Source organism: Macaca fascicularis, chromosome 9 (genome assembly GCF_037993035.2).
Source record: "Macaca fascicularis isolate 582-1 chromosome 9, T2T-MFA8v1.1".
Taxonomy (NCBI): Eukaryota; Metazoa; Chordata; class Mammalia; order Primates; family Cercopithecidae; genus Macaca; species Macaca fascicularis.
Window position 1 is genome coordinate 106,293,355 of NC_088383.1, and position 21,616 is coordinate 106,314,970.

The 21,616-nt window shown below is 50.8% G+C and overlaps 1 protein-coding gene across 6 annotated transcripts in view; it reads right to left on the reverse strand.

The window, feature by feature from the left end:
- Positions 1-13,159: 13,159 nt before the first annotated feature.
- Positions 13,160-21,616, reverse strand: part of RRP12 (ribosomal RNA processing 12 homolog) — a 43,275-nt gene continuing 34,818 nt past the window's right edge. For all 6 annotated transcript variants that reach the window (XM_045361297.2, XM_074002363.1, XM_074002364.1 and 3 more), the window contains 5 exons: positions 20,567-20,616; positions 16,679-16,751; positions 15,083-15,150; positions 14,678-14,760; positions 13,160-13,651 (listed from right to left, as the gene is read on the reverse strand). In XM_045361297.2, the coding sequence (XP_045217232.2) occupies positions 13,549-13,651; positions 14,678-14,760; positions 15,083-15,150; positions 16,679-16,751; positions 20,567-20,616 (377 nt within the window). In that variant the 3' untranslated portion in view covers positions 13,160-13,548. The remainder of the gene's footprint in view (positions 13,652-14,677; positions 14,761-15,082; positions 15,151-16,678; positions 16,752-20,566; positions 20,617-21,616) is intronic.

Below are 21,616 nucleotides of genomic sequence, written 5' to 3' on the forward strand. Positions count from 1 at the left end.
CCCAGCCTTGAAATCGCTCATTTAAAGCAGGGCACTGGACTGCAAGCTTGTAGTCTCAACTACTTGGGAGGCTGAGGAAGAAGCCTGGCTTGAGCCCAGGAGTTCAAGACCAGCCTGAGCAACAAAGAGAGACCACCCCACACCAACGGACTCTGAAAAAATAAATACATAAATAAAGGAACAAAATGGCAAATTTTATGTTATGTTAATTTTGCCTCAATAAAAATAATTATATACTTTATGCAGTATTTGATCAACTTCTTTCTTGCTTTGTAGTTGGAAATGCAATCTATTTGCTGATGTAAAAACAATCACATCTGGCCGAGCATGGTGGTTCACGCCTGTAATCCCAGAGCTTCGGGAGGCTAAGGTGGGAGGATCCCTTGAGCCCAGAAGTTCAAGACCAGCCTGGACAACATGGCAAAATCCTGTCTCTACAAAAACAAAACAAAACAAAACAAAAAACCAGTCAGACAAGGTGAGGTGTGCTTGTGGTCCCAGCTACTCGGGAGGCTGAGGCAGGAGGATTGCTTGAGCCCTAGAGGTTGAGGATCTATTGAGCGATGATCATATCACTGTACTCAAGCCTGGGTGACAGAGTGAGAGACCCTGTCTCAAGAAAAAGGAAGAACAAACCTTCTTCATGTTAGTGTGGGAGATAGCAACTCCACAATGCCACTAGCACCGCACCACCTGCAATAGCTATATAGATTGTTCTGAGAATTTTATTTTATTTTATTTTATTTATTTTTTTTGAGACGGAATCTCGCTGTGTCGCCCAGGCTGGAGTGCAGTGGCGCGATCTCGGCTCACTGCAAGCTCCGCCCCCTGGGTTCACGCCATTCTCCCGACTCAGCCTCCCAAGTAGCTGGGACTACAGGCGCGCGCTACCACGCCCGGCTAATTTTTTTTTGTATTTTTAGTAGAGACGGGGTTTCACCGTGTTAGCCAGGATAGTCTCGATCTCCTGACCTCGTGATCCACCCGCCTCGGCCTCCCAAAGTGCTGGGATTACAGGCTTGAGCCACCGCGCCCGGCCGAGAATTTTACTATTATAATTTTTTTTTTTTTTTTTTTTTTTTTTGAGACGGAGTCTTGCTTTGTCACCCAGGCTAGAGTGCAGTGGCCGGATCTCAGCTCACTGCAAGCTCCGCCTCCCAGGTTCACGCCATTCTCCTGGCTCAGCCTCCCGCGTAGCTGGGACTACAGGCGCCCGCCACCTCGCCCGGCTAGTTTTTTGTATGTTTTAGTAGAGACGGCGTTTCACCATGTTAGCCAGGATGGTCTCGATCTCCTGACCTCGTGATCCGCCCGTCTCGGCCTCCCAAAGTGCTGGGATTACAGGCTTGAGCCACCGCGCCCGGCCTTATTATAATTTTTTTAAGACAGGGTCTCACTCTGTCCCCATCTGGAGTCCAGTGGCATGATCTTGGCTCACTACAACTCCGCCTCCCAAGCTCAAGTGATCCTCCCACCTCAGCGTCCTGAGGAGCTGGGACTGCAGGTACACACCACAACACCCAGCTAATTTGTAGATTTTCTATAGAGATGGGGTTTTGCCATGTTGTCCAGGCTGGTCTTGAACTTCCAGGCTCAAGCAATCCACCCGCCTCAGCTCCCCAAAGTGCTAGAATTACAGGCATGAACCACCACACCCAGCCTATTTATTTATTTTTACAGACGTGATCTCACTGTGCTGCCCAGGCTGAAGTGCAGTGGTACAATCACAACTCACAGCGGCCTCAACCTCCTGGGTTCAAGCAGTCCTTCCACCTCAGCCTCCCAAGTAGCTAGGACTACAAATGCATGCCACCACACCTGGCTAATTTTTTTTATTTTTTGTAGAAATGAAGTCTCACTATGTTGACCGGGATGGTCTCCAACTCCTAGGGTCCAGCCATACTCCCTTCTCAGCCTCCCAAAGTGCAATTCTTCCTCCTCAGCCTCTGAAAGCCCTGGGATTAAAGGTGTGAGCCACTGCACCTGGCCATGTTTTGAGAATTTGAAAACAACTCTATTGTGTTAAATGCTGAACTTCTGAGGTTTGTTACAGCATCTAGCATAACCCTAATGCAGAGGGATAAAGGTTATCAGGGAAAAGAGAGGTGGGGAGAGAGCAGCACATCTAAGTACCATGAAAAAGTTCATGACATTATCTTTATGAAATTATGGCTGGCACGTAATGTCTGGGGGAGAGAAAAGAAGAGGGCATATTAAGGGTGCAGTGATGGGGGAGCTGCACTGGTCAACGCAGGGCCTGGTTGTGAGTGCAGGTGGGCAAAGAGACCTGATTTGCATTTGAAGAGGAATGCACTCTACCCCTAGAAGAGGCACACTCTACCCCTAGAGGTGCCAGGCTTAGGGGACTGACAGAGGAGGCAAATCCCAAAGATGTGAACGGAGAAGGCAAACGCCAGTTTAGGACTGATGGAAAAATTGCAGACTCTGATCAGACACAGCCCAATGCCTTCCCTCTTCTGCCACAGCCCAGTTGAGTTACTATTGGCCTCCATTCCAGACAGCTGCCACATTGTTTTCCAGGTCTCCCAGGCCCTCTATTTCACAGAATCCCAGTGAGTTTCTCCTACACAGGGTGGGTTGCTTCATTGAGGCAATTCTGAGTGTCCCTCCCTGGGTAATGTGGTTTATTGGGGAAAAGAAAGGGCAGATGACTCCAACCATCTGTAGACTCCAACATGCAAGTACACTTTTTTTTTTTTTTTTTTGAGATGGAGTCTCGCTCTGTCACCCAGGCTGCAGTAAAGTGGCATGATCTCGGCTCATTGCAACCCTGCGTCCCGGCCTCAAGCTATTCTCCTGCCTCAGCCTCCCAAGTAGATGCGATTACAGGCAGGCACCACCACTCCCTGCTAATTTTTGTATTTTTAGTAGAGACACGGTTTCACCATTTTGGTCAGGCTAGTCTCGAATTCCTGACCTCAAGTGATCCCCCTGCCTCACCCTCCCAAAGTGCTGGGATTACAGGCGTGAGCCACTGCACGTAGCTGGTGAGAGGCTTCTTTTTCTTTTTCTTTTTTTTTTTGAGGCGGAGTCTCGCTCTATCGCCCAGGCTGGAGTGCAGTGGCACGATCTCGGCTCACTGTAACCTCTGCCTCCGGGTTCAAGCGACTCTCCTGCCTCAGCCTCCCGAGTAGCTGGGATCACAGGTGCCCACCAACACACCTGGCTAATTTTTTATTTTTTTTATTTTTTTTGAGATGGAGTCTCGCTGTGTCGCCCAGGCTGGAGTACAGTGGCCGGATCTCAGCTCACCGCAAGCCCCACCTCCCGGGTTCACGCCATTCTCCTGCCTCAGCCTCCCGAGTAGCTGGGACTACAGGCGCCCGCCACCTCGCCCGGCTAGTTTTTTGTATTTTTTAGTAGAGACGGGGTTTCACCGTGTTAGCCAGGATGGTCTCGATCTCCTGACCTCGTGATCCGCCCGTCTTGGCCTCCCAAAGTGCTGGGATTACAGGCTTGAGCCACTGTGCCCGGCCCACCTGGCTAATTTTTGTATTTTTTAGTAGAGACGGGGTTTCACCATGTTGGCCAGGATAGTCTTGATCCCTTGACCTCATGATCCGCCTGCCTCGGGCTCCCAAAGTGCTGGGATTACAGGCATGTACCACCACACCCGGCTTTTTTTTTTAATTTTTAATTTTTTTGAGGCAGTGTCTCACTCTGTCGCTAAACAGCTAGAGTGCAGTGGCAGGATCACAGCTCACTGCAGCCTCAACCTCCCTGGGTTCAGGTGATCCTCCCACCTCAGCCACCCCACTAGCTGGGAATACAGGTGGGTGCCGTCATGCCCAGCTAATTTTTGTCTGATTTGTAGAGAAGGGGTTTTGCCATATTGCCCAAGCTGGTCTCCAACTCCTGGGCTCAAGATATCGGCCTGCCTCGGCCTCCTAAAATGTTGGGATTACAGGCGTGAGCCACCCACCCAGCCAACAGCCACTTCTTATCTCCCTGTCCAGCACTGCCTCCACCCCAGCCTAATGTACCAGCCCCTCTTGTCTGGATCATAACAGCAGCTTCCCAGCAGGTCTCCTCATTTCCTCTTGCCCTGTTCTAATCCATCATCCATACAATAGCCAGTGATCTTAAAAAAATAATAATAATATATTGAATTAGGTCAGTGTCCTGTGCACTCCCTCCCCTCTAATTTGAGTGAGGATAATTCCAGTCCCAGTGAGAACCGCCTCCACCACCAGCCTGTCAGCCCTGTCTGCCAGCACTCTCCTCCTTGCACCCTTGGTTGGGTAACCTTGGCCTTCTGTCAGTTCTTTGAAGAAGCCAAACTCTTCTGCTCCAGGGCCTCTACTGCTGAACGTTCTTTCCCCGCTTCTTGGCCTGTAGCATCACAGCCCCGAAGGGAGGCACTTTTTTTTTGTTTGTTTTTTGAGATGGAGTTTCGCTCTTGTTGCCCAGGCTGGAGTGTTACGGCACAATCTCGGCTCACTGCAACCTCTGCCTCCCAGGTTCAACCAATTCTCCTGCCTCAGCCTCCCAAGTAGCTGGGGTTACAGGTGCCCGCCACCACACCCGGCTAATTTTTGTATTTTTAGTAGAGATGGTTTTTCACCGTGTTGGCCAGGCTTGTCTCGAACTCCTGACCTCAGGTGATCCGCCTGCCTCGGCCTCCCAAAGTGCTGGGATTACAGGTGTGAGCCACCACGCCTGGCCAGAGTGAGGCACTTTAACAGCACTGCTCCCAACCCCAACCACACACACACATAAACACAGTCTAAGTAGAAACCATAAGCCTGGTATGCAAACAAGGCTTCCACACGGGTCCAGCCCTAGCCCACCTTCCAAGTTGCAAGTGAGTGCTGCTCTTGGTCCCGGATTTCTGGAAATGTAGGAGCCTTGGTTGTTTGCTGCCCTAAAGCCTACTTATCCTCCAGGTCTTAGCTAAATGTCACTCCAAGAGGCCCTCCTGCTATGGCTACCTCCCCTTGCCCAAACCAGGGCCCAGCATAATATCCATGCTGAACCTTCATAGCACTGTCCTAATCATGTGTTTTATTAGTTTTTTTTATTTATTTGTTCTGTCTCCTCATAAACTTTGTGAAGGCAAGGATCCTGCCTGCATTGCTTGCTACTCTATCTCCCACGCCTCACCAAATGTCTTTCTGGAAGTCCTTTGCTCAGAATAAATGCCCAATGAGAGAGAGAGAGAGAGAAATGTACAAGAAGATCATGGAAAGAGACTTGCAGGCCAATTGCATCCCCCTCCTTGAAGGAGACAGGAAGGAATGCGCAGCCCAGCCCAGCCTTTCCCTTCATGTCAAGTTCACGCTGGCACACTCACCCGCCTCTCACTGAGTATAAAGAGACCTGTTTTGTAATTGGTCTTTATCCCAGAGTAGCAGAGCTTTGGAAGCAAAGAGCCTGCAGGGTAATGAATGGGAGGGAGAACAGACGCTGGTGTCCAACTTCACACGGCATTTGGAAATTCACAGCCAAGCCTCTTTGCAACACTGTGCCCTCCCTGGGGCTAATTTCAGCATGCTGCAGCAGCACAGGCTTTAACTCCAGAGACCTGGGTGCTACCTTCTGCTACCTGCATAACTCTGCCCAAACCATGCATCCTTTCTGCCTTTCAGTTCTCAGCTGCGAAGTGGGAATCATGATAAAGATAACCATGATCACAATGGAAACAGGGCGACTGTTGCAAGGATCAAAAGAGATGGTGGGTGTGAATGTGTTTGGTAAACTGGAGAGCTCCATACAAGCTCCAGTTTTAACTGCCACTGTACCTGTGCAGGAGATTCAAATCTGGCAGGTGTGACTGTGACTGTGCATGGAACAGATACTAGGCCCCTTTGTGAAATCCTGAGGAAGGGGGCCTGCATGACCCATGTGATAGTCCTCATGTGAGCAGGGAGGAATTTTCTCAGAATACTAGATGTCAGCTTTGCTAGTTAATTACCAGTGTTTGCTTGGGAGCACCCCACCTTCTGCGAAGAGTTGAACTAGCTGCTGGAACGATGAAGGAAGGCGTTTTTAGATAAGTATTATCACACAGTGATCCAATCGATACACATAAAATCTGCTCAGGGCAATACTGTGCCTTGTCATTTTTATGAGCATATTTACAACTGAGGGTTGGTCTCAGGTTATCTACTGTGTATGTAATTCAGGCTCAGTGGCCTCAAGTCCAAGAGCTATGGCATAGCAACTGTTCTGGTTAAAAACAAGACTTCTGGCCGGGCGTGGTGGCTCACACCTGTAATCCCAGCACTTTGGGAGGCTGAGGCAGGCGGATCACTTAAAGGTCAGGAGTTCAAGACCAGCTTGGCCAACATGGTGAAACCTCATCTCTACTAAAAGTACAGAAATTAGTTGGGCGTGGCAGCATGCACCTGTTATTCCAGCTACTCAGGAGGCTGAGGTAGGAGAATTGCTTGAACCCAGAGGATGTAGTGAGCTGAGATCATGCCTCTGCACTCCAGCCTGGGTGACAGATTGAGACTGTCTCAAAAAAAAAAAAAAAAAAAAAAAACAGACGAAAAACCAAGACTTCCAAGAGCTTGTAGAACCTTCATTGGTGGAGGCCATGAGGGCTGTACAGGTTATTCCTGGCACCAGTTGCAAATCCATCTGCCTGTCATCAGTGCTTCACATCCTCTTTGAAATTCTGACTTAAAATCATCAGCTCTGTAGTGAGTACCTGTGGGTCTACAGGGTGACATCCCTGGAAGCTGGAAATCAGGCTGCCCTCTGGAAGTTAAACCCTTCAAGTCTACGCGTGATGGATAGGATTAGTTATCTGAACAAGGCCCCAGAGGGAACAGGATGTCTCTCTGGTGAAAGCCAGAACTGGGCTTGGAAATTCAATCCAGGCATGCCTGCCTGTGAAGGAAGCCTTATTAAATCTCAGAACAGGCTGGGCATGGTGGCTAATGCCTGTAATCCCAGCACTTTGGGAGGCCGATGGGGGTGGATCACCTGAGGTCAGGAGTTCAAGACCAGCCTGGCCAACATGGTGAAACCCCATCTCTACTAAAAATACAAAAAATTAGCCGGGAGTGGTGGTGGGCGCCTGTAGTCCCAGCTACTCGGGAGGCTGAGGCAGGAGAATGGCGTAAACCCAGGAGGCGGAGCTTGCAGTGAGCCGAGATCCGGCCACTACATTCTAGCCTGGGCGACAGAGCGAGACTCCATCTCAAAAAAAAAAAAAAAAAAAAAAAATCTCCAAACAGCTTCTGAACAGCAGGTAAATGGCTACAAAGGCCATACAAGACACCAGAGAGGAAGGATCTGTTCCATTCTGCAGCCAACCAAAATAGAGGGGCAGGGCCCCAACAGGCTGCTAGGAGAATGGGACCCCCTGTAGGCAGTTATATCCCTAGAGACAAAACTGTCCCACCCCAATGACAATATGATTCACCTATCACTTGCATGACTCCAGTTGCCCCGTTTTACGCCCCCAGTACAGAAAAACCACTAGTTCTGGCCTCCTATGCAAGGAAGCATGTGCCGAGCAGTCACCTTGAGCATCTTGGGCAGTGATAGTTCTCATTATAAATTAATATATTATAATTTTGACTAGGTCTCATGTGAATCTGTATTTTCTTCTCTGAACCTGATCAATCCTGATTTTATCCTTATTTATTTAGAGTTCCAGGCTGGAGTGCAGTGACTATTCACAGGCTGGACCAAAGTACACTGCAGCCTCAACCTCCTGGCCTCAAGTGATCCTCCCACCTCAGCCTTCCAAGTAGCTGGGTCTAGAGACACATGCCACCGCACCCAGCATCAATCCTGATTTTAGACTTGCAAAGCTGATCTACAGACCTCAGCCCTGGAATGAGTATGCAGTGGCAAGCCACTACACAAACACCATCTACCTATGTTCTTAGTCAGTATTTACTGATGATTGACCACGGCCTCAAAACCCAAATCCAGGCATTTCCATGACAAATCAACGAGATTGATACATCCCTGGCCTTGGATGACTCAGCTGGCTTCTAACAGCTTGGTAAGTGTTTCTAATGGCAGTAGCTACGTCAAGCATAATTTCATGAAATGGCAAACCAGCTTACATTGTCCCAAATCAGGGTTATTTTCTGGAGTACAGTCATCTATCTACTCACAATAATGTATATCAAAAATAGAACAAATAGTCGTCATCACGGCATTTTCTAAATATTGCTTTGCACACGGTCTGGCATCTAGTGATGACGTTAAATTCCTGCATACAGCAAAGAGCAACATACTTATGGACTCAAAGATCCTTTGTAAACTGAGCTATATTCACTGGGCAGATTTTTTTTTCTTTTTTAAGATGGAGTTTCGCTCTGTCACCCAGGCTGGAGTGCAGTGGCACGATCTTCGCTCACTGCAAGCTCTGCCTCCCAGGTTCATGCCATTCTCCTGCCTCAGCCTCCCGAGTAGCTGGGACTACAGGTGCCCGCCACCACTCCCAGCTAATTTTTCGTATTTTTAGTAGAGATGGGGTTTCACCATGTTAGCTAGGATGGTGTCTTGATCTCTTGACCTCGTGATCCGTCCGCCTCGGCCTCCCAAAGTGCTGGGATTACAGGCGTGAGCCACCATGCACGGCCCTGCTGGGCAGATGTTTAAAGCTGAGCCATTGAAAATGTTTATGGCCGGGCGCAGTGGCTCATGCCTGTAATCCCAGCACTTTAGGAGGCCGAGGTGGGCAGATCACCTGAGGTCAGGAGTTCAAGACCAGCCTGACCAACATGGAGAAACCCCGTCTCTACTAAAAATACAAAAATTAGCCGGGCATGGTGGCGCATGCCTGTAATCCCAGCTACTCAGGAGGCTGAGGCAGGAGAATCACTTGAACCCGGGAGGCGGAGATTGCAGTGAGCCAAGATGGCGCCACTGCACTCCAGCCTGGGCAACAAGAGTGGAACTCCATCTCAAAAAAGAAAAGAAAAGAAAATGATATTTATGAATCGTTTACATTAGTATACGGTAAGAACTTTAGTCAAGTGCAAATTTAGAACACAAATTGTCCAGGCATGGTGGCTCATGCCTGTAATCCTAACACTTTAGGAGGCCGAGGCAGAGGACTGTTTGTGCCCAGGGAGTTTGAGGCTGCAGTGAGCTATGACTGTGTCACTGCACTCCAGCCTGGATGACAGAGCAAGACCTTGTCTCAAAACATATATTTTTAAAAAAAAAAAAAAGTAAACTTGCATTTTAAAACTACATGTATTTATTTATTTATTTAGAGATGGAGTCCTGCTATGTCACCAAGGCTGGAGTGCAGTGGTGTGATCTTAGCTCACTGCAATCTCTGCCTCTCAAATTCAAGCGATTCTCTTGCCTCAGCCTCCCAAGTAGCTGGGATTACAGTCACGTGCCACCATGCCCAGCTAATTTTTTTGTATTTTTAGTACAGAGGGGTTTCGCCATGTTGACTAGGCTGGTCTCAAACTCCTGACCTCAGATGATTCACCTGCCTTGGCCTCTGAAAGTGCTGGGATTACAGACATGAGCCACAGTGCCCAGCCCCATTTTTCCTTTTTTTGAAACAGGGTCTTACTCTCTTGCCCAGGCTGGAGTTTAGTGACATGATATCGGCTCACTGCAACCTCTGCTTCCCAGGCTCAAGCTCTTCTCGCACCTCAGCCTCCCAAGGAGCTGGGACTACAGGCGTACGCCATCATGCTTGGCTAATTTTTGTAGAGATAAGGTCTCACTATATTGCCCAGGCCAGTCTCAAACTCCTGGGCATAAACAATCCTCCTGCCTCAGCCTCCCAAAGTGTTGGGATTACAGGTGTGAGCTATTGTGCCTGGCCTTACATTTTTGCCTGAATTAAAAAAAAAAAAAAAAAAATAGCCCTATGTATATTTAAAAAACAAACAAAAAAACCAGAATGAATTGCACTAGTGATAACTGAGAATTTGGTGGAAGGATTGTAGCCCCTGCTTTTACTTTTGTTTTTTCCAAATATTCTGTGAATCTTTATCACTTTTATAAAGGTGAAATATATATGATTTTAATTTTTAAAATTACCCTTTGAAGAAACATAAGCAACCAACTAAAAATTTAAAAAAAGGGCCAGGCGCGGTGGCTCAAGCCTGTAATCCCAGCACTTTGGGAGGCCGAGACGGGCAGATCACAAGGTCAGGAGATGGAGACCGTCCTGCCTAACACGGTGAAACCCCGTCTCTACTAAAAAAACATAAAAAAAACTAGCCGGACGAGGTGGCGGGTGCCTGTAGTCCCAGCTCCTCGGGAGGCTGAGGCAGGAGAATGGCGTAAACCCGGGAGGCAGAGCTTGCAGTGAGCTGAGATCCGGCCACTGCACTCCAGCCTAGGCGACAGAGCGAGACTCCGTCTCAAAAAAAATAAATAAATAAATAAATAAATAAATAAAATAAGGGGGGAAAGGACTCTGAGGACTGAAAACAGGCTACCTGAACTTCATAAGCAATTTTGTTACGTGTTGCAAACAGTACAGAAAAAACACCCTTCTTGGGACTGATCAGGCTGTAACACTAGCCCTAAAAACAGCCACTAGCGGGAATGAACTGCCAGGACAGTCCCCACCAAGCCTTCTGCCACAATCATGGGAAGGGAAATAGTGAAGGGGCAAGATCAGTTTAACCTGACTCACCCATGGCCGGAAGTGTCACGATGTGGACATGACTAGATGGCCTTTGCAAATCCCCAAAGCTTGACCACTCCCTTGGCCAACTGCGGGGTTGCGGTTTTCGTAGTCAGGCAGGGTAGGATCTGTTTTCCATTTCTGAGAATGAGTGGAGGATGGACCCCAGAAAAGCAAGCCTCAGACTGACATTCCCAAAAGCACAAATTGAAAATCTGGAGAGTGAGAGCTCTCAACTTTCCTATTCACCGTAAAATTGGATGCATCTTTTGTTGATAAACACTCCTAAGATTCTTTCACCTCCACTGTTGAAACAACACTGACTTTTTTTTTTTTGAGACAGTTTCGCTCTTGTCACCCCGGCTGGAGTGCAATGGTGCGATCTCAGCTCACTGCAACCTCCGCCTCCTGGGTTCAAGCAATTCTCCTGCCTCAGCGTCCCGAGTAGCTGGGACTAGAGGTGTGCGCCACCACACCTGGTTAATTTTGTATTTTTAGTAGAGATGGGGTTTCACCATGTTAGCCAGGCTGGTCTTGAACTCCTGACCTCAGGTGATCCACCTGCCTCGGCCTCCCAAAGTGCTGGGATTACAGGTGTGAGTGATCACACCCAGCCTAAAGAACACTGACTTTCAAAATACATGTTTTAAGCACCTGAAGTTTCTGGGATGAAGATTAATGCTTACCTTTGCATCAAGATCACGTGCATTTGAAGTCTACTTCCAAAAGAATATGGCATTCAGCACATCACTAAAGCCAACCTTTCTAGGTCACCTGCCTTTCCCATCTTTAAAAGAAAACAAAGTTCCTTGGAAAATGTGCTATATATAACAAGAAGGTTGGCTTCACGCTTTCTTTTCTTTTTTTCGAGATGGAGTTTCACTCTTATTGCCCAGGTTGGAGTGCAATGGCGCGATCTCAGCTCACTGCAACCCCTGCCTCCTGGGTTCAAGCGATTCTCCTGCCTCAGCCTCCCGAGTAGCTGGGATTACAGGCACCTACCACCACACCCGGCTAATTTTGTATTTTTAGTGGAGAGAGTGTTTCTCCTTGTTGGTCAGGTGATCCACCCGCCTCGGCCTCCCAAAGTGCTGGGATTGCAGGTGTGAGCCACTGTGCCTGGCCTTTATTTAAAAAACAAAACAAAACAGTAAGCCGGGCACAGTGGCTCATGCCTGTAATCTCAGCACTTTGGGAGGCCAAGGAGGGCAGATCACAAGGTCAGGAGTTCGAGACCAGCCTGACCAACATGGTAAAACCCTGTATCTACTAGAAATACAAAAATTAGTGGGGCGTGGTGGTGAGCACCTGTCTCAGCTACTCAGGCAGCTGAGGCAGAAGAATTGTTTGAACCTGGGAGGCAGAAGTTGCAGTAAGCTGAGATCGGCCATTGCATTCCAGCCTGGGTGACAGGGCAAGACTCCATCAAAACAAACAAACAAACAGACAAAAAAACACACCAATGCTGGGCAATTGGCTCATACCTCTATCTACTTTACACGAAGCTTCCCAGTGCACATGGTCACATTTCCTGAGAAAGGAAACAGGAAAGGACTGGGCTTGGCTTACTTCAACCCAACTTGTATCCAGAAGTGTAACAATGGGGAGTATGGTTAGATCCCCTCTGCAAATCTCTGGTAGCCACTCCTGACCACCTTTCTTGCTTGCTCTTTAATTCTAGATTTCTGTGAACAAGGCATGTAAACAGTGCCACCTCTGGGCCAAGTGTGGTTCCTCTTAGCTTTTCCTAGCTCCAAATCATCAGGAGGAAATGCCCTAATTTGGGTAGCGCTGGACTCAGTCAAGACTTGGGTCTCCTTAGAGAATGAGTGGAAGAGTATGGTGGGACAGGCTGCCAGGAGGTGCACAGGGCCTCCTGGGACCATTATCAGAGCCAAGTGCCTTAAACTAAAATGGAAACGGGGAATATGTGTATGTGCTCGCCTCATACTCGGGGGATCTGAGATGGGAAGAATATATCAGGTGCGAAGCACACTCCTCATATTGGGGTGTGGGAACAGTGCTGCGGTTCTTTGCTTCTGGCTGCCTGTGGGATCGTATCCACACGAGGGGACCTGGACTGACAGGACAGTGACCTCAGGACCTCTGTGCCATGCCCTTCTCTGCTCCAGACCAACAAAGCTGGACCAGTGAATCACATCGCACAAACAGATCCCCTTGTCTGGGAAAAAAAGAATGTGGGAAAACAGGGAGGTGAATGAACCAGGCTATGCTGAGCCCACTTGGAGGGGCTCAGCAAACACTTTGTTGAATCAGTGAACAAAGATGCTGGAGAGACTTGTGACCAGGGCAGCAGGGGTAGTCCCTGGTGCCGAACTGCAGCTCCCAACACCAGCCCTGGGGCATTCGCTGCCCCTCCTGACACAGGTGGGTGCTTCCTGGCAAGTTCCAAAGCCTGTCCTATGGGCAAAGCATTATGATATGCCCTGGACTGGATGTAAGGAGTTAGACAGGAAGAGGTCAGGCCACTGCTGCCAACAACTGGACACTGTTCTTACCCCTGGAGGGGGCAGATTATGAAACAGTTTCTAGAAAAAAAAATGCAGGATGAGACACATTTATTCTACATCTGGTCACAATAAATCTCATACACCCAGACCACAGCCAGGATGCCACATGGGTACAAGCAGCTGGTGGAAATAGAGATCATCTGCTCTGGTGCTTGTGGCCACTCCGGGCAGAAAGCAAAGGTGCCCCATGGCACCTACTCAGAGGCACTGAGGCCACATTCCCATCTCCAGGCACCAGGGATGTCTCTGAAGGGTGATTCCATTTGGAGTTTCCAAAATCCAGGACTTCTGAGAGCCAAGCCCTAGTTCCAAGTCGTCCTGAGTCCAGGCTCTGCCAGACTCTTGAGTACCTGGAGCTGGTGGCAAGGTAGCCTGGGGGCTGAAAGGGCCTCAGGCTGGATCACGGGGCAGCCCTGGGCCTCAGGGCCGACGATCCTTTCTGCGGTTTTTGTGTCCCACCTGGGAACCTCGCCGGGCAGCCTTCACCAGGCCTTTGAACTGTCCCTGCAGCTTCATCTTCTTCCTGCAGGGCCAAGGAACAGAAGGGTCACAACTGGCTGAGAATAGGAGGCCCCCTCCTGATGCCAAATGATGGCTTACCCCCAGCGCCAGCAGGGATGAGAAGTGGGCCTCCAGGTGGTGGCTAGCACATGAACTGGGCAGACCACGCGTGGTTCCAGCTTCCACACAGCTCATGTCCTGACCGGGACATTCCACTTTGGCACAATTATCCCCCTGGAAACAGGCCTCACTGCCATTCTTCCTCTAATGCACGTCCAGAGAAGGTCAAAGCTCCCTCTGCCCACCCATCCCTCTATTGAAAGGTAACTCACAATCCGTAGAAGCTAGAACTTTAGAATACCATTTCCCTAGTAACATTAGTTTCCAAAGCAGTCCTACACGTAACCCAATTTAAGGGCCAAAGTCGGAAACAACTCTAATTTCCCACCAATAAAGGGATTAGAAAAGCAAATTATACAAAGCTATTAAAAATGATGACTATGTAGAGTATGTATATACCAGAAAACATCTGTATGACATAATATCATGTTTAAAGAAGCAGTTCAGGGCCGGGCGCAGTGGCTCATGCCTGTAATCCCAGCACTTTGGGAGGCCGAGGCGTGAGGATCACAAGGTCAAGAGATCAAGACCATCCCAGTCAACATGGTGAAACCCTGTCTCTACTAAAAATACAAAAATTAGCTGGGCATGGTGGCGCGCGCCTGTGGTCCCAGCTACTCGGGAGGCTGAGGCAGGAGACTAGCTTGAACCCGGGAGGCAGAGGTTACAGTGAGCCAAGATTGTACCATTGCACTCCAGCCTGGCGAGAAAGCAAGACTCTGTCTCAAAAAAAAAAAAAATAAAGAAGCAGTTCAAGTCAGTAATATAGGTAGGTACCAGCTACACGATGTAGGTGCATGTTAAAAAAAAAAAAGCTAGAAGAGACTCAAATTGAGTTGAGAGTTTAATAAGGCCTTCCCTTCTTTAGAGCACTCTGCTCCCTCGTCCCCTCCCATCCTCCAGCTGCCAGCCTGGCACAGCACCATACCTGCGGTTGAGCTTGCTTCTGTTGAGGGGGATGTAGGCATAGGGATCTGGTCGGCCTTTCTTCTTCACATCACCTTTTGCTTTCTGCTTACCCAGGAGAGAAACAGAGTCAGCTAGGAGTGTGGGGTTCCCCTTCTGTCCCTGCCCCAGACTTGACAGGCCCCATAACCTCCCTTCATCCTCTGCCTTAGGTGGTGCCAAAGAGCTCCTGTATCCTTGGAAGGCCATTCAACAAGGTCCCCCATTTCAGATGCCACAAGGCCTTGGTATACCCCTTCTTCTTTCCTGGCCTCAGCTGAATTCCAGGAAGGTGCCTCTCAAGACAGTGATGGGCACAACTCCTCCTTGCCCCTCCCTGGCACCTGTCCAGTGCCAGGAGACCCCATGCCCTACATGCAGCGCTTACCTTGGCCTTGTATTCGGCCCCAGGCATAGCCTTCTTGGCCACAGGGCGATGAATGCCAGAGCCTCCAGCTATAGGGAGAACACAGGACCATGAGTCAGGCAAAGCCAGGGTAGCCTCCTCCTAGAAGGCAATGGGCACCCTCTCTGAGCAAGCTGCCAGGGAGCAGTTGAGTGAAGACCAGGAACTTGGCTCTGTCCTCTATCAAACCAGGACAAAGACCTTCCTCGAGGAGGGACTGTCTGGTGATTTGACAGTTAGATCACTGGGCTCCTCAGACTGACCCAGAATCCTTACAGCTTACCAGAGACCTCTGGGAACACATATATTCTCCACTAACACACTAACAAAAAATAACCTATATTCTCCAAACTCAGACAGAATTCAGCCAGTCAGCCAGGTTGAACTCCCAGCTCTGCCACTTACAGCTCCAACCTCAGGCAAGCCTCTTAACCTCAGCTGTAAGAGAAGACATTTTAGGCTTTACCCTCTTATCTCATTTGGATTTCACACAAACACTGAGATAGAAGGACAGCTATTTAACCCATTGTACAGATGTGAACACTGTGGCTTACAGAGATCAGGATTCTTGCCCAAGGTCAGCTGTATTCTCCAGCCTGGACTTCAACACTCAACGAGTTGTGGATGGAATCCTACAGTGTCAGCTCAGGGGGACTCTGAGATGACCAACACGAACTCCCCCATCCCCCATGTTTTTGCAGATGAGAAACTAGAAGCTCAGAGACAGACAGTGTAACCAGGCCAAGGTCACACAGCTAAGCAGAGGTTGGACAAGCAGCCCTGACCCCATGTCTCTGCCTCATCGACTGGCAGGTACTCCTGCCTCAGCACCACTCCATCCCAGGGCACAGTAGGTGAGCTGGCCCTGGCTCGTGGGCGCCACAGGCGGAAGAGCCATGAGGTTGTGCAGCTGCGTTATGATGCTGTAGGGCTCTGAGAACACACCAGCTACTGGAATCAGAGGCTTCCCACAGGAGCCCCTGGACCTCCAGATGCAAAGCAAGGGCTCTGCTGCAAGGGCTTGGGGGCAGGGGTCCTGCACAGCTGCCCTGGGAGGAAGGAAGCAGAGGTGAAGCCATCTTGGCACTTCTAGCAGCTGCTCTAGGAGGGCAACAGCTGGTGGGCCCAGAGACAGAAATAGAGGAGAATCCTCTGGCCAGACCCAATACCAACCTTCCCAGTTCCCAGCCCCAGCACCGGCCAAGTGGCTTCTCTAAATCCAGCCTGACTCAGGGCTGGTGCTCTTAGGGTGACCAAGAGTGGCAAGTAGCTCGCAGAAGGGGCAGGCTCAAGCCTCTTGGGAGGCCTGGGCAGGTGGAGAGGAGCTGCGGCTCAGAGCTCCTCAGAAGGCTGGTGGTTCCATGCACAGATCTCCTAACCCACAGGCTCTCCCACACCCCCAGGGCCCCTTAGACTCCAGGCCAGTCTTGAGTGTCATATCAGCCAACCTCTGTTGGTGCCAAGTGAGTACACCAGGCTATGCACCCTCATGGCCCTGCCACCCCTTCCTGTGACTCCCTTCCCTAATGCAGGTGACAGGGATCCATGTGTCCCAGGACAGAGGAGTGGAAGCCTCACCTTGGTACTGAGGGGGTATCTCCAGCTCATCCTCCTCAGCCTCTTTCTGGTGCTTGAGCTTCTGGTGCTTTTTCTATAGAGAGGGAATAGATTGGGAGTGAGTGAACCAGGGGATGTGCCCACCCTTGGGAATGCCAACAGTAACAGCAGAGTACCCTGCATTGAGCAGGAGAGGCCCTCTGCTAAGAACCCCACCTCTCACTTACAGATGGGGAAACTAAGGCCCAGAGAGGGCAAAGAACTGTCTAAAGCCAAGCAGTGCAGGAGAGAAGCTCTGGCCACGTCCGGACTGCCGGGCTGGTGGCGGCTGCTCCTGCTCTGCCTTTCCACTCTGGGCCCCACCAAGGCCTGCAATTGCCCAGAGGGCTTCTGACATCAGCTTACCTAACTTTCCTAATGGGGAAAATGAGGTCCCTGGCCTCTTCAGAGAGAACAGCTTTACCAGTTCTTTGCTTCACACAAACCCCACCCCACTCTCCCTATTAATCACTCACTTATTGATCCCCTACTAAGTGCCAGGCCCTAGGGACACAGGGCACAGGATCTAGGTCCTGTGCTCCAGGGGCTCTCAGGCAGGTGGGAGACCCTTGCTCAAGCCAGTCATCACTGATCCTCAACAATGCTACCATCCCAGCAGGTATGAGCATGGACAGTGAGACACGTCAACTTGTCAATCATATTCAACAGGAAGTGACAGAGCACCTACTGTGCGCCTGGCGCTATGTTAGGCAGTCCAAGGGAAGGAGGGAGAGCCCGACAGCAGCCCCAGCTCACCAGATGTGAGCCCAGTAATCAACAATCAGGCCAGGCAGAGGCATGCTGTGCAGGGAGGGAAGGTAAACAGAGGCAGCCCCAGCTGGCAGGGCTGGTCCCTGCACTGTGGTCTGTGCCACTGTGCCCCAGAAACGTCTTGAAACTGCAGATTCCGGCCGGGTGCGGTGGCTCAAGCCTGTAATCCCAGCACTTTGGGAGGCCGAGGCGGGCGGATCACAAGGTCAGGAGATCGAGACCACAGTGAAACCCCGTCTCTACTAAAAATACAAAAAATTAGCCAGGCGCGGTGGCGGGCGCCTGTAGTCCCAGCTACTCAGGAGGCTGAGGCAGGAGAATGGCGGGAACCCGGGAGGCGGAGCTTGAGTGAGCCGAGATCGCGCCACTGCACTCCAGCCTGGGCAACAGCGTGAGACTCCGTCTCAAAAAAAAAAAAAAAAAAAAAAAAAAAGAAACTGCAGATTCCCAGGGCTCCAGCTACCCAGAGGATCCAGAGGCAGGCTCAGAGGCCAACCAGGGGAAAGGTGTGCCAGGTAAAGGGATCAGCCTGGGCAGAGTGAACAGGCTGCAGCACACACACAGTGTGCCTGGAGGATGGGGAACACCAGATCCACTGGCCGAAGCCCAGCTGAATGGGTTCCTAGTGGAGAAACAGGAACTAGGAGGAAGCTGACTCTGGCTGCACCATGGGGGATGATGGCTGAGCTGGCTCTTGGGTCAGCTGGTACCTGGTCAACAGCCCAGCCCGGGCCGGGCGCGGTGGCTCAAGCCTGTAATCCCAGCACTTTGGGAGGCCGAGACGGGTAGATCACAAGGTCAGGAGATCGAGACCATCCTGGCTAACATGGTGAAACCCCGTCTCTACTAAAAATACAAAAACCTAGCCGGGCGAGGTGGCGGGCGCCTGTAGTCCCAGCTACTCGGGAGGCTGAGGCAGGAGAATGGCGTGAACCCGGGAGGCGGAGCTTGCAGTGAGCTGAGATCCGGCCACTGCACTCCAGTCTGGGCGACAAAGCGAGACTCTGTCTCAACAGAAAAAAAAAAAAAAAAAAACAGCCCAGCCCGCTGGCCTTAAATGGAGGCAGCTACTTGAACCCCAGCACTTCATGCTCTCACAGTGGTTGGCAGAAGAGTTAGAACTTGGCCAGGTGTGGTAGCTCAATCCTGTAATCCCAGCACTTTGGGAGGCTGAGGCGGGTGGATCACAAGATCAGGAGTTCGAGACCAGCCTGACCAACATGATAAAACCCCATCTCCACTAAAAATACAAAAATGAGCCAGGCGTGGTGGCATGCGCCTGTAATCTCAGCTACTCAGGAGGCTGAGGCGGGAGAATCACTTGAACCTGGGAGGGGGAGGTTGCAGTGAGCCAAGATTGCACCACTACACTCCAGCCTGGGCGAAAGAGCGAGACTTCATCTCAAGGGAAAAAAAAAGAGTTAGAACTCAGCAACTGCCATGCAAAAAACCCTCTACGGGTCTCAGTGGCAGGAGCCAGCCACGGAGTGCAGCTGCCCTAGGGCCCTCTCGGTGCCTGGAGACAAGGCGTCTGCCCAGTCCCGCTCTGCCCAGGGCAGTGGGGGCCATCCTTAGAAGGCCGTGGTCGGTTCTCCCCGGCCAGGAAAAGCCACATGTGAAGATTCGCTCAAGAAACCCAGGAGGCTTTGACTGGAAAAAGATTTCCAGGAAAAGTGAATAATCAGTCATGACGGCTTACTTGGCATCACTAAGTGGCAAGCACTGTACACAGAAACCAAGACTTGAGCCAGGCAGTCTGGGCCCAGAGACACACGTTTGGCAGACGACTGCCATCACCTGGAAAGGGAGACTAGACTGGCCCGAGGGTGGCCTCTCGGAGGGGCCAAGCAGAGGAAGGACTCCCAGTAGGTGAAGCTGTCCCACAGGAGCAGTCACCTGGGGGCAAAGAGGGGCAGGAGGGTTTTCAGCAGAAGCCCCACTGCTTTTCCTCAAGGGCATCCCAGAGGGGCTTCACGCATCAGAGGCTGCTCTCTGACCCAGGACTCTGGATATGTACTCAGCTCTTCAAACAGAATTCTGCGCTGTCACAATGCTCTAATAACAAAGCTCCTCCTCGGGCCATGCTGGGCCGATGGACACTTGGCAAGGCATATGGGCAGACATTCACAAATATGATGCCAATGAAAAGGGGGATGTGGGGGAAGTCTGTAACATGTCAGGCACTATACTAATGCACCTTACACACCCAATCTTACCAAACTGTCCCAATGACTCCACCAGGTAGTCTATTTATAACCCCACTTCACAGATCAGGAATTGGGGCTTTAAAAGGTTAGGCTAAAGCCAAGATGGGACCCCAGAGCCTGCCGCTTCCCCACCGATACCACTACACCCTGATGCAGGCACCTGTCACCTGCGGGTGGTGCCCAGGAAGGCTGGATGGGCTGGGGCACAGTCTGGAAGGACAGAGAGGGAAGAAACTGCTCCAGGATGGAAATGTTCCACTAAGCTTGAGACTGACAGGTATTGGGTGACGGTTGGGCCCACTTCACCCTTGCTGGTTCAGGTGGGGCAGCTGAGAGGCTGTTTCCATCCTGGGAGGCAGCACTGCCAGGTCAACAGGGGTAATGGTGGCAAAGAGGTTGAATTCCTGGGCTTAGGAGACTGGAAAACCAGGGTTCAAATTCCTGGTTTGCACAGACTGAGCCCTGTGACCCTGGGCAGGCTACTTACCTCTGTACACTCCTCTGGTCACAGGGACGATGGAGTCCCTATCTTCGTGAGGCTATGTGGGGTCCTCAGCACAGTGCTGGGCGCACGACCATGCTCCCCTATAGTGGAAGCCCCCACCCCATGCAGGAGCACGCAGGGAAGCTGCTGCCCTTGCCTCTGCATAGCACATGCCCTTGCTAGAGAGACAAGGGTCTCTGCCTTCTTTCTCCTTTAACTAGACAACCATCACCCTGTCCTGCATGGCACCCACAGCCTTCTGGACCGCCTGCTATGCACACCTGCGAGGATGCACTGAGCATTCCAGAAACAGGGCAGGTCCAATATCTATGTGTGGTGGGGGTGAGAAGCTGTGGGGCCCAGGCTTAGGTCTGAAGCCCTAGCCCGCCGTCCGCAGGAACTACTCACACTCCTGACGATCACATCTTCCATTAGGTCAGCCATCCCTTCATCTTCACCTGGAGCCAAAAAAGAGGTCCATGAGCGCTGCGGGAGCTCCTCAAACCTACCCTTTCCTTCTGCACCTCCTGGCTCACCAGGTTGACGGGGCACCAACTCCAGCCCCAGGAAATTGCCTTCCTCAGACCCATATCATCCTTCTGCTAGAAGAGGTGAGATCCCTGAGCACTGCCCCTTTCCCCTTTCCATCCTAGGCCCTAGGTATAATGGCCCCTCAAAGAAGTGGTGATCCTACTTTCGAGGTAAATATGGCTTTGTTTGAAACTTTTTTCCCCACTCACCCACCCTTCATTGTTTGAGATTTGAAGAAAGCCCCAGGTTTCCGGGGAAGTCAGGCACTCCCGCAGCCCCATACACACCCCCACCGTGCCAGGAAGGCTTCATCCTCCTGTTTGAAACCTCTGTCCCATGCAGTATGTGCTGGGCTCCGTGTGGGGATACAAAGTATGAAACTGACCAGTTGGAGGGAAGAGAAACTCAGACAAAGTCAATCAACAACCAAAAGACAATAGAAAACACGTGACCGGCCATGTGCAGTGGCTCACACCTGTAATCCCCGTACTCTGGGAGGCCGAGGTGGGAGGATCACCTGAGGTCAGGAGTTCGAGACCGATTTGCAACATGACAAAACCCCGTCACTACTAAAAATACAAAAATTAGCTGGGCATGGTGGCATATGCCTGCAGTCCCCGACACTTGAGAGACTAAGACAGGAGAATCGCATGAACTCAGGACATGGAGACTGCAGTGAGTCGAGATCGAGCCACTGCACTCCAGCCTGCGTGATAGAGCGAGACTCTATCGCCAAAGAAAGCAAATGACCAAGGGCTGAAGAGTCCAGGAAAGGCTACAAAAGGGGCTTTGAGCTGAATGCTGAAGAGCAGGGGATTTGGAAAGGCAGAGAGAGAGGGGAGGGGTCCTGACAGCCTCAGGAATACCTGGGCACCAAGGGGGACAGGAGATTGGAAAGTATACAGGGGCGAGAGAGGAGCAGAGAAG